This window comes from Pelodiscus sinensis, chromosome 6 (assembly GCF_052426305.1).
Source record: "Pelodiscus sinensis isolate ZL-2025 chromosome 6, ASM5242630v1, whole genome shotgun sequence".
Lineage (NCBI taxonomy): Eukaryota > Metazoa > Chordata > Testudines > Trionychidae > Pelodiscus > Pelodiscus sinensis.
The window spans coordinates 40,817,098-40,830,721 of record NC_143057.1 but is presented as its reverse complement, the minus strand read 5'-3'; the positions used below and the strand labels follow the sequence as shown (position 1 = coordinate 40,830,721).

At 44.2% G+C, this 13,624-nt stretch overlaps 1 protein-coding gene across 1 annotated transcript in view; it reads left to right on the top strand.

Moving 5' to 3' along the window:
- Positions 1–13,624, top strand: part of LOC106732012 (uncharacterized) — a 109,717-nt gene that overhangs the window by 41,728 nt on the left and 54,365 nt on the right. The window contains exon 8 of the mRNA XM_075931757.2: positions 10,173–10,342. Within this exon, the coding sequence (XP_075787872.2) occupies positions 10,173–10,342 (170 nt within the window). The remainder of the gene's footprint in view (positions 1–10,172; positions 10,343–13,624) is intronic.

Here is a 13,624-nt window from a genome sequence, read left to right as displayed (position 1 = left end):
TCCCAGTGCCAAGGGGTTAAATCAGTAAGACTTTGCTTGTCAAATTATATAAGGTTGAATGTTTATTTAAAAAAAAAATCCAGACTGCCAGCATTTGTGTCATAAAAATCCCACCTACTGTTAAAGAGAAAAAGGGCATACTTGCTGCCCCTAGACAGATCAAAGGAAATCTCTTTAGCAGTACAGGAAGGGTTTCAGAATACTTTTGCTTAAAAATCTTAAGGAAAAACAGACTTCTATTCATGAACAGTAAAGGATTATCTAGCGACAAAGATATCCAACTTTTATCCTGTATCCCATTTCTTTAGATTCTGTAGCAGAATGCCATTTAGCTTTGACTAGCAAGCCAGACTTGCCAGTTCAAGCCATTGCCTGTAAATGATTTAAATAGCTGTATTCTGTACTTAAAAGTTGTGTCTTCTCTTATCCCTCATAGAAACAGAACCAAAAAAAGGTTTTATTTTGACCCCTTGTTTCCAGTGTTCTCTGGATCCTTTGGTGCACTTTGAATCAAGTCACATGCAGTCAGTCAGACAGTCATGTATCAATAATGTAAGCATCCAGAACATGTTAAAAGGATCTTAGGTTTAAGTTCACTTTTACTTTAGAAATGCTCTGTATTATATATCTATGGGCAGTTGAGGTTCAAGTGGCTAATTAGATTAGAATTTGAAATGTCTGTTAACTGCAGAGAATTTCTCACTCTTAAGGTGACAGCCAAAACAACAGCTTTTAAAGTTGGTGAAAAGGGAAAGAAATTGCAGTGACCTATATTGTTCTCTTGCCACACCCACTGCTGTGTGACTAGGGCTATGTAAAAGTTTACCTAGTAGCTCAATTGTTGGGTTGCTATGGGCATTGCTATGTAATGGTGCATTAAATACAAATAAGGGCTAAACCTTGAGGCCCTTTCTTGGAAATAAGTCTCTATTTAAGGAATCTTGAACCTCTGAAAGTTTAATTCTTCTGACCTCTTTTGACTAATAATTCTGGGAGCCAAATTACTCTTTATTGTAAAACACCCATTGCATTTTAATATGCCTTAGTGGTTGTGACGGTCATTGTTGTTCTTATTATTTCATGTTTAGACTGCTAAAATAAGCTCTGGTTCCCTGAGATTTGCTTTATGCTCAGATGCTCCCTTGACCAAGTCACATACACAGGTCACAAATCAATCACCCTAATCCTACATATCCTGATGCAATCAGTTTGAGCAGCATCCTCAAACACAAAGACCGAGATCAAGGAAAAAGAAAGGGTCTCAGCTGGAAGGAAAGAAATAAAGAGAAACCATGGGAAACATGCTTTTTTTTAACTCAAGGATTAAAAGCTTTTCTGCAAGAAAAGGCCCTGCTTGGATAAAATTCTTTGATACTATCAAGGCCCGTGTTCAGGAGGTAAATTGGAATCTGTTTGAATAAGGCCACAGGTATAATCTGAGGGGAAAATATATTTAAAATCATGGGTTTATTATTGGGATTTTTAATATACTCTTTTGTATTAGCCCAGATAAACTGTATCTTGTTGAACAAGCTCAAGCAGTGCAGAACTAATTAGCTGACATCAAAGAACTTGTTTTGGTAGTGGTTAAAGAAGAAATGAGCTACCTAAAGAGTATGATTTAATTCTAGGAACTAAACAGGGCATGACTGAGGGTGAACTGTTATTTACGCAAAGCCTGACATATCCTAGAGGAAATTGCTAATGTATCTTAAGCTTTAGCTAGACCTACTTCTATCATAATACATAGTGTTCTTAAACCATTTACAACAATAACAAGAGCATATATAGCTATATTTTTATGCATGTAGTTTTCTCTTCAAATAAATTTGCCCTTCTTCCAGCAGGGGTCTAATTCTTCTCAGATATACTCCTGATTTGAAAGAGTAACTTTACCTAATAAAAGGAGCTGTAATGATGTAAAATGGGTGTGAGGTCCAATTCACGCGACAAATTTTTCAGCTATTGAAGTCCACACTTGTTTTACATTAACTGCTTGCATTACGCAAGCATCTGAATGCTCTCAACGCCTATTGATACCCCTGGGATATAGTGGCCTGGCACCTCTCAAAGTGAGTCCCTGGGGGCATGTCTACACAGCAGTGTTATTTCGAAATAACAGCCGTTATTTCGAAATAACTGTGCTAGCGTCTACACAGGCCAACTGCTATTAATTTGAAATAACAGAGGGCTTATTTCAAAATTGGTAAACCTCATTCCAGGAGGAATAGTGCCTATTTCAAAATTTCTATTTCAAAATAAGCACTGTGGAGGTGCTTATTTCGAAATAGGGGGCCTCCAGCCCTTCCCAGGGTGCCCTGGTGGCCACTGTGGGCACAAACAGGAAAACTCCTCTCCTCCCTCTCCCTCCTGGAGCCCTTAAAAGGGTAGAGTCTGACTACAGTCTTTTGTGGCTAGCACCAGGCCTGCCAGCCCAGAGCCACTCTGCTGCTGCCCCAGAGCCAGGCCGCAGCATGAGCCAGCAAGCCACTGGCAGCCAGCCCTCCACCGCTCCCTAGGACCAGTCTGCCAGCTCCCAGGAGCCTGCCAGGGGCCAGAAAAGGAGGGTGTCTGCTTGATCCAGTGTAGATATCAGGGACCTCATTGAGTTTTGGGGGGAGGCCTGCAACATCCATAATCTCCGCACTAGATGGAGGAATGCGGGCGTCTTACCACCACATGGCTGCCAGCCTGGCCACCAAAGGCCACATCCGAACCCAGGAGCAGATTTGGATGAAAACCAAGGAGCTGCAGCAGGCGTATGCCAGGGCCACAGGGGGCAGCTCTCAAACAGGGGCAGACCCAGACACCTGCCCCTATTTTGATGCCCAGGACTGCATCCTGGGGGGCGGGACTGTCCGTGCCCCCCAGATGGTCATCAACCCTGGGGCAGAGGGCATGGAGGAGGAGGAGGAAGGCCAGGAGCCGCAGGAGCCCGGAAGGAGCATGCCGCGCAGCCAGGGCCCCCGAGCCGTCCCAGCAGACCTGTCGCCGGTGTTGTCCGAGGCCAGGGAGGCAACAACATGTGAGTGCCATCACTGTCCCCTTATGCGGGGGTGGGAGAAGACAGAGACCTGGGACCGCTCACGTGGGCCTTGCTGGCCACAGCTCATGTAGCAACCTGTGCATGTGCCGTGCCACCCCTGGGCACGTGGCCCCAGCTGTATGCTACACAGGGGCCGTGGCCTGTTACTCACACGCATGTATGTATGAAGGCACATGACATGCTCCTGACCCCGGGGCAGGACACAGCAAGGTGCCCTCCCTCCACAAGCCCCCTCTACACAGAGGCAGTGGACATCGCCCCCCCCCCACACACACAGACCCACACAACATACAGCACAGGAGCATGGGTGCGCTCCCGGGCCAGCTCCCACTCCCAGGGATAGTAGGACATCCCAAACATGGCCTCTGTGCTAGCACATCAGCTCTGATGGTACGGAGACCTGTCATCCTCGCCTTGCAGAGGGGGGCTGGATTTCACCCCATGTCCCCAGGGATAACTGACCACTTCTCTTGTTTTTCTACAGCTGCACCAGCTGCAAGTGCAGGGCACACTACCCCGCCCAGGACATCCTCCTGCGCCCGGGCACTCAGCAGGCTGACCCATAACCAGGAGGAGTACCAACGGCAGCCCCTGGGGATACTGCGAGGCCTGCACCGCAACCTGGACTGCTGGGTGCACGAAGACATGCTGCTCTGGCGGGAGAGTGGGTGGGAGCTGCTTGCCCAGGGCCGTGCCATCTGCGACCACCTGCAGACCCTGGTGCAGAAATTTCTGCCTCCTGCCACTCCAGCCACTGCTGTCTCCCCAGCTACCACTCCTCCTCCCATGCCTGCTCCCCCTCCCGCTTCTTCCTCCATCACTTCCCCTCTCCTACCCCTGGGGACGCCGAGTTCCCCCAAGCCCTGATCTCTGAGCTTCTCCTCCCCCTTCTTCCCCTTGCCTCCCCCTTCCAGCTCCCTCCTCCCAGGTTTACCCATCCCTTCTCCCCCCTACACTCCAGTTTTGTTCAATAAAGAGAGTTTGTTTTCTGCAACACATGTCTTTATTATATATCAGGAAGGGGGGTTAGGGAGAGGTAAATGGAAGGACGTGAGGGTGGAATGAGGCACAAGCCCCCAGTGGGGCACAAAAGGGAGACTTTAGTCCTCCTCCAGGTGGAAGCTCTCCCACAGGGCCTCCTGGATATGGACAGCCTCCCGCTGGGCCTCCTGGCTGGCAGCCATGTGGGGCTGCATGTACAGGCCAGCCAAGTGCTTGGCATCTGCCACCCAGACTGGCAGGAAAGCCTCCCCCTTCCTCTCGCACAAATTGTGCAGCACACAGTACGCTGCCACCATGTGCAGAATAGTCTGCTTGGAGAGGTCCAGGCAGGTGAGGAGGCATCTAAATTGGGCCTTCAGCCAGCCGAAAGCACCCTCCCCCATGATGCGGGCTCTGCTGAGCCTGGCATTAAATGCCTATCGGGGAGGGTTGAGGTGTCCTGTGTATGACTTCATGAGCCAGAATTGTAGAGGATAGGCCGCATCACCCACCAGGCACACAGACATGTCCACATCCCCAACCCTGATGTGGTGGTCGGGGAAGAAAGTCCTGACGTGCAGCCTCTGGCAAATGGAGGAGTTGTGATACACACGTGCGTCGTGTGCTTTGCTGGATCAGCCCACCTTGATGTCCACAAACTGGCCCCAGTGGTCAGACACAGCCTGCAGGATAATGGAAAAGTGTCCCTTGCAGTTGATATAGAGGGAGGCCTGGTATTCCGGGGCACAGATTGGGATGTGTGTGCCATTGATAGCCCCCCCACAGTGGGGAAGCCCAGGGCGCCAAACCCCTCGATGACCGCATTGACATCGACAAGGTGGATGACTCTGTGGAGCAGCACTCTATTGATAGCCTTGACCACCTGCAGAGGAACACACAAAACCGAGAGTCACTGAGGTGCCAGGGTGGCTGAGTGTGCTCCTTCCCCACCACTGCCCCGCACCCCCCACTCTGCACGAGTAACCCGCCCTGCAATCCTGGCCACCACGGGCAGTCTGTAGTGAGGATGGGACAGAACAAACCCTCCCGTGGAGGGGACTTGCACCACCTCCCCCCCTTTTCCCTAGGGCAGCCCGTCCCCTCCTTGCACCCCTCCTCCTGGCACTGTGGCCGGAGACTGCCATACTGCATGAGCACTGCGCCGACGGTGGATCTCCCCACGCCAAACTGGTTCCCCACAGATTGGTAGCTATCCGTCCTGGAGAGCTTCCAGTGGGCGATGGCCACACGCTTCTGCACGGGAATGGTGGGCCTCATGTGTGTGTCCCGTCGCTGCAGAGCAGGGGCATGCCACTCGCAGAGCTCCATTAAGGTGTCCTTCTTCATCCTAAAGTTCTGGATCCATTGTTGGTCTCCCCAGCACTCCAGGTCCCACCAGTTGCTGCTGGCATCCAGATGCGGTGGGGCACACTGGCATCCAGGAGCTGCAGCTTCTCCACCACATACCCCAGGAGGGTCCGGATGATGGCCTGGGGGTTGGGCTGCGCAGATGCTGCGAGGCAGCCTCCAGAAAGTGCTGCCAGGCTTTCAGCAACACATCCAAAAGAAGCACCAGAGTGCCCAGGGGCAGCTCTGGCTCCATGTTGCAGAGTGCTGTGGTGTCCCGAGTGAGGGCACTACAGACTGCCCGCGGCAGAGAAAAAAATGTTTTGCTGTCCCTCAGTGAGGTAGGCAAGCAAGCAGGGAAACCTGAGAACCAGCTGTCCAGTGGGGTCCCTTTAAGCACAGGCCTAAGATAGCCTCAGGCAGCTGCCACATAAAGTAACTCCTGACCTGATGCCCTACTGGAACCAGTTTCAGCTGGCCTTAAATGTGATTCAGCATCCACTAAGTGTGGACACGCTATTTCAAAATAGCAAAATGCTAGTTTGAAATGCATTTTGTGTGTAGACACTATAATTTCGAAATAATTATTTCAAAATAACGCTGTAGTGTAGACGTACCCTAGGTGATTATGTGCATCATTTTTGTGAATACATATAATTTAGATGTCCCCCATTCCTACTAAACAGAGATTTTATACTATATGTGAGTACCCTACACAAAGAAAAAGTTCTGATATTCCAATATTCAGATTGACAAAAAGCAGTCATAATTCTGTATGCTATGTCATATGTAGTGTTGTTGTAACCATATTGGTTCAAGGATATTATAGAGACAAGATGGCTGATAGTAAAAGATGTTGATCAAATGAAATATATTAATTTGCCCACATTGTCTCTCTATAATACGTTATATTCAATGTGCTGGTAGCCGTGTCAGTCCCAGGATATTAGAGAAGATGGTTTAGGTAATATCTTGTATTGTGGCAATTTCTGTTGGTCAGAGAGACATGCTTTTGAGCCACACAGAGATCTTCAGGTCTCCAATATGTATTCTAATTATCACAGCTCAGTGTAATATGGACCAGATTGTTTAGCATAAGTAGCTAGCACATATTCTTAAAATCTGGTTGGCATCTTGGAGAGTTCTGCTCATTCTCCACCTCCATCTACCTGGACAAGGGAGGCGACAGGAAGTATGAAAGAACAGTTCTGGTTCTTCCTGTTTGTCTGCTGCAGCTGAGCAATGGAAGGTTTCTTACTCTTCCTTACACCCAGATGTAGCAACACAAGATCACTCACCACTCTGTGTCATCCACAAATATTATCAGCAGTTATTTTATATTTGCCTCCAGATGATTGATGAAAATGTTGAATAGCATCAAGCCTAGTATGAGCTCCTGCAGAACACACTAGAAACATCCCCTGTAGATGATGAGTTCCCTTTGACAACTAGTTTTTTAAATCTGTCACTTAGCCAGCTCTTTATCCACTGGGCATGACCTCTATTGATACTGTATGGTACTGTTTTTTAAATCGGAATATCATGTGGTGCTAACTAAAAAGTCTTATAAAAGCCTGCTAGAACTATGCACTTACCTTTCTTAACCAAATTTATAATCTCATCACAGAAGGAAGTCAAGATATGTTTTCCATATTGACTGGCATTATTTATCTTCTTCTCCCGCTCCCCGCCCTCCCCCCCCCTCCCCCCACAATTCTTTCATTATTCTGCATGGGATTGATGTCAGGGTAATCAGCCTTTGCTTACTTTGGCCATCCCATTTGCTTTTTGAAAACTGGCTCAATATTAGTACTTTTCTGGTCATTTGGACTTTCCTGGGTATTCTTAAATGTTTTTTAAAATTGAAATTGGTGGGCCAAAGATTTCCTTTGCCAGCTCTTGGATGCAGGTTATTCATTTAAAAATATTTATTCCCAGAAGATATCGTCCAACAAACTTCTCAATTACAAATGGGCTGGAAAGTATTTTATCAATGTTTTATTTTTCAAATACAAAACAGAAATAATTACCGAACACATCTGTCTAGTCTGCATTATCAAAACAATTTTACCATCTCCATTTAGTAATGATATCCCATTGTTAGAATTTATGACACAGATTCCCCTTCATGGTTTACTACTTGGTATATCAGACAAACCAGACCATCTCTACACCAATGAATAAATGGATACAAATCAGACATTAAGAATGGCAACATACAAACACTAATGGGGGAGCACTTTAACCTTCCTGAACACATCATTTCTGACTTGGAGTTGCTATTCTCAGGCAAAAAACTTCAAAACCAGACTACACTGAGAAACTTGCTGAGCTAGAATTCATATGCAGATTTGACAGCCTGAAAAAATGTTTAAATATAAACATGGAGTGGTTCTCACATTACAAAGGTAATTTACTCTTTATGTACTCTCATTTCCTCATCACTCTTGGAGATGAGTCATGTCCCCTATGATTTCATTAACACAGATGTCACACTCCCAACTTTGTATCCCTTCCTTTTTTTCCTTTTCAGCATCTGAGGAAGTGAGTTGTATCTCATGAAAAGCGTATGCCCTATGCCCTAATAAATTTGTTAGTCTTTAAAGTGCTACTAGCTTCCTTGTTATTTTTGCTGAAACAGACTAACATTGCTGCCCCTCTGTACTCTGTATCAGCAAGTCCTATCTACTTTCTGGCTTGACAAACTCTCTACACCCTAACATGTTGCTGTAATAGTATTTTTCCTTAAAGAGTTTCTTGTAAGGTAACAAATAAAACTGGAGAGATGTGAAATGTATATATTAACCATATGTGAGGAATTATAGATATTTACTGGTATTAATGCCTTAAAGTCTGTAACCAAAGAAATAAAGAGGTTTTCTTCAAGACAAGAGGGAAGGAAGTTATCCCTTTGCCTTTCACGTAAATTAAGTATTGAGTAACCAACATGAGAAAACTACATTAGCATGTAAATGAACAGGAAAAGTCTGGGGGGAGGGCAAAACAATGAGTCCTTGAAGAAATATAAGATGAATAAAAAAAGATGTTTTGTTATCCATTTCTGAGGGAACAAAGAGGTCAGTGTCTGGTGGGTCTCAAGCCATGAAGGTTGGTAGTGTTGTGAGGTGAGGTTAGGGGAGAAAATGCCTTATCATTGTAACCTATTAAGTTTAGTCACTAGAAAGTATAGTAAGCTTTTTCTGTTTCTATTGTTTTTCATTAGCATACGTCAACACTGCATGGCTATTTGATAAGTTATTCCGAAATAGCTTATTTCGAAATAGCATGTTTACACTGCAGGGAAACCTCTAAATTAGTCTGACACAGGCTTCCCTAATGTAGATGTGCTATCTCGATTTAGAGCCCCAGGAGGCACTGGGGAGGAATAACTTAGAATGGCCCTGGTGAGGGGCTATTTTGAAATAGCAGCAGTGGAGTATCTACACACGCCTTATTTCGAATTAGCTATTTCGGAATAGTTGTTATTCCTCGTAGAATAAGGCTTACAGATTTCAGAATAATCCATCCGTTATTTTGAAATTATTTTGAAATAATGGAATGGCTGTGTAGATACACCCTTAGGGTGTGTCTAGACTACATGCCTCCTTCGACGGAGGCATGTAGATTAGCCAGATCGGAAGAGGGAAATGAAGCCGCGATTAAAATAATCGCGGCTTCATTTAAATTTAAATGGCTGCCCCGCTCTGCCGATCAGCTGTTTGTCGGCAGATCGGGGCAGTCTGGACGCGATGCGCCGACAAAGAAGCCTTTCTTCATCGGCACAGGTAAGCCTGGTTTCACGAGGCTTACCTGTGCCGATGTAGAAAGGCTTCTTTGTCGGCGCGTCGCGTCCAGACTGCCCCGATCTGCCGACAAACAGCTGATCGGCAGAGCGGGGCAGCCATTTAAATTTAAATGAAGCCGCGATTATTTTAATCGCGGCTTCATTTCCCTCTGCCGATCTGGCTAATCTACATGCCTCCGTCGAAGGAGGCATGTAGTCTAGACACACCCTTAGTGTCCCTTAAATCTGATACCATGTAATAGACTTATTCTTGATTTTACTGTAAGTTCATCTCACTGCTGTAGTATTGAAGTGGGACTCTTCATTTGTGCTAAAAGGCTAATGTGTATACACTCTCTTTGGAAACAGTGGACTTGGTAATTCCTGTGAATGTCCAGTGGCACTGGATACATCAAAAGAACATTCTTCCAGGTGGTTTGGTAACTGTTATGCACCAAACAGAGCAGAATAAAGGCTGGCAGCATCTAAGCAATTTGTTTGGCTGACTTATAAATAGGTGTGGCGGTGGGATGTTGTTCAGTTTAGCACTAGCATATCTCTCTTTTGCTAAGTCAGAGGAATAACAAGGTGCCATGATAAGTGGACATCTGGCTAATTAAAATTATGCCAGAGCACAGGTGTTGCTGGATCAGAGAGAACCAGACTAGAGAAGTGCAACCTGTCCTATTTTAAATGTAAGTTCAAATGTTTTCAGATTTTTTGTCTTCAGTAGAAAACATTCAGGAAGCATATCTGGTGGAATCCTTTTTTTGGAAGAGCACTGGCTTTGTAATCATTTGATATAAAAATACATTTTTACTATGGCTTTTTTAAATTTGCACTTGTAATGATGGATATGTTTGTGAAAACACAATGCAAACATACTCTGAAATTCAGTTCTCCAAATGAGAGCTACCAATAGTTATATTCTATCATGTTAATAAAAACTCCACAATGAATATGGACTTGTATTTTGTGGTTATCTATCTTGGTATTCCGTCTCTCTTTTTCCAGGGAGGCAGATTCAGATTGCAGACTGCCGTTGTTTGAATGATAAGTGGCTCATCAGCCTAGGACTGCACCATCCCCAGTATTTCACTCTTCACCATTGCAATGATGAAACACAGAGCATTACTCATAAAGGGTTAAAAAAGTTCTTTCAGCACTGCAGAGACTCTCTTAAGGTAACATTATCCTATTTTAGAATACAGTTTTACTTTCTCAGACATGTAGTATGTAGACTGACAGATTTCAGATTTCAAAACACATGCCTACATATTTCTAAACATGTGTCTATCATATTTACAAAAGCTGTGAAAGTAATATCCTAGTAAAGAAATATTTCATCCTGTTGTTTGCTTCTCTTACCAGTTTTGCACAGTATTTTAAAAATGGCATGCTTATGTGATGACTAGTATTGTCTGCTTGTTTCCTTGTGCTTCCTCCATCCAACTGTTGTGCCATTATGCCTCATTTGTAAGGTCTCTCACCAAATGCTCTTAAGCAAAGAAGGCATTCATGGGAAGGTTCTTTTCTGGATCAATAACTGGCAGGAAACAAAGGGTAGGCATAAAAGTTCAATTTTCACAGTGAAGAGGGATCTGTACTGGAATATGTGCTGTTTAGCATATTTATAAATACTCTGGAAAAGGGGGTAAACATTGAGGTGGAAGACTAGGCTATAAAATGGCAGATTAAATTAATGTAGATAAATGCAAAATAATGCACATTGGAAAAAAATCCCAAATGATCAGGACAAAATTAGTTATCACTCAAGAAAGGAATTGGAATCGTAGTGGATAGTTCTCTGAACACATCTGCTCAACGTGCAGCAGCATTTACAAAAACTAACAAAATGTTAGGAATCATTAGCAAAAGGTTAGGAATCAATCAGCCAGGCTATGATTTTATCAGAATAAAATTAGGCAAAATTTATGAAATAGTCATGGTAGAAATGTACTAAATCATAGTATGGTCATGACAACAAAAACACATAAATTTAATAATCAAGTATTACAATGTAACATGTACAAGAAACACACAGTATCAATGCAATCATTTTCATTTCCTTGTCAAAGCAAACTATTTTGAAATTATATTTGCATAGTGTGTAAGAATTTTTCAAGCAAAAATAATATAAACTGAGTATTTTTAGCAAAGTCCCTTTTGCAAACTGTTGTAATTGTGGTATAAAACAAATTATGCACAGGCAGATTGTTATATTTTATGTAGCATCAGTTGTCCCTAAGCATATTTTTATAAGATGAGATGGAGTGTTCAAAATGGACACTGTTGACTGGGACTGCTAAGCATCTCACGGCAGGTACCGACACAGTTGAGAATCTGACCATTATGCTTTTCCAGAATGAAAAAATGTCCATGTTTCTCATTTATTGAGCTGCTCCACAGTAAACCTAATATTCTCTCTGTGCTGAAATATTGTTTTCAAATATCATGATCTCATAAATATCATAGTGCTTTGCTTGATTTGGCTCAAATAGACTGCAATTAAGCACTGAAGAAAGAGGCAGAAGGTGGTTGAAAATACAAGACTGAGTCAGTGTTTATGTATGACTGTTTTTTTTGAGCTTTCCAAGAATGTTGTTTTTGCTTTTGGGTGTGTCAAGTTTCAGAGTAGCTCTATGCCCTCATCAACACAAGATCATACATGCCATTTTTGACTCAATGAGCACAAACTGTGGGCTCTTCATAAGCTGTAAAAGCGGCGAGGAGTCCTGTACAACATGTTCATGATTCAGGGTGCAAACACAGTTAGAACCAGGAGTTCAATAACTGCTTTGAATTGGTGAAGATCAACAGTCACTTGAATGGTTGACCTACTGTTATAAAATGCAATCCTTGGCTTGTTCAGTGAGATACAGAGCTGCACTGAGCTAAGTATCAGAGGGGTAGCCGTGTTAGTCTGAATCTGCAAAAGCGACGAGGAGTCCTGTGGCACCTTATAGACTAACTGAAGTGTAGGAGCATAAGCTTTCTTGGGCAAAGACCCACTTTGTCAGATGCATGTAGTGGAAATTTCCAGAGGCAGGAATAAATATGCAGGCCAGGATCAGGCTGGAGATGACGAGGTGGATCCAATCAAGGAGGATGAGGCCCACTTCTAGCAGCTGATCTGGAGGTGTGAATTCCAAGAGAGCAGAAGCTGCTTTTGTAGTTAGCAAGCCATTCACAGTCTCCCAAGGCCTGTGAAAGCGAGGCATCATTGTCCAGGATGGGTTGTAGATCACTAATGATGCGTTGGAGAGGTTTTAGCTGGGGACTGTAGGTGATGGCCAGTGGTGTTCTCCAACGCATCATTAGTGATCTACAACCCATCCTGGACAATGATCCCTCGCTTTCACAGGCCTTGGGAGGTAGGCCGGTCCTTGCCCACAGACAACCCGCCAACCTGAAGCATATTCTCACCAGCAACTACACACCGCACCATAATAACTCGAACTCAGGAACCAATCCTTGCAACAAACCTCGGTGCCAACTCTGCCCACATATATACACCAGCAACACCATCACAGGACCTAACCAGATCAGCCATACTGTCACTGGTACATTCTCCTGCACATCTACCAACGTAATATATGCCATCATGTGCCAACAATGCCCCACTGCTATATACATCGGCCAAACAGGACAGTCCCTACGTAAAAGAATCAATGGACACAAATCTGATATTAGGAATGGCAACATACAAAAACCTGTAGGGGAACACTTCAATCTTCCTGGACACACAATTGCAGATCTAAAAGTAGCCATCCTGCAGCAAAAAAACTTCAGGACCAGACTTCAAAGAGAAACTGCTGAGCTACAATTCATCTTTAAGTTTGACACAATCAACTCTGGATTAAACAAAGACTGTGAATGGCTTGTTAACTACAAAAGCAGCTTCTGCTCTCTTGGAATTCACAGCTCCAGATCAGCTGCTAGAAGTGGGCCTCATCCTCCTTGATTGGATCCACCTCTTCATCTCCAGCCTGATCCTGGCCTGCATATTTATTCCTGCCTCTGGAAATTTTCACTGAGCTAAGTCTTCCATCTGGTTGTCTTGCGGGTTGTTGGGAGGGAAAGACTAGTCCTCTTTGTTACAAACATGCAGAACTGGACTTTTCTGGTAGGGCAGGCAGTGAAAGCACTTTTTGAAGCCTTAACTAATTCATTTATTTTCAAAAGTCTTTTTCTCCACAGATTACCCACAAGGTTAAGCAAATGTGCCATGAATGTAAAGTGTGCAGCATTTAAAAACAAAGATTTCAAACCTCAGTCCCAAGCTTTTTTCATGTACAACATTGTTATTCACAAGTGCCGTGTTGCAATCAAAGGGTGTTGCAAATTTTTCAACGGTTTCCCATATTGCTTTGTGGATGGTTTTAGAAGTGACTACTTCCAGAGCTTCACAGTGTAACAAAATCCAGGTTGTCTCCATTTGTGTCAGAACTGCCTGCATTATGACT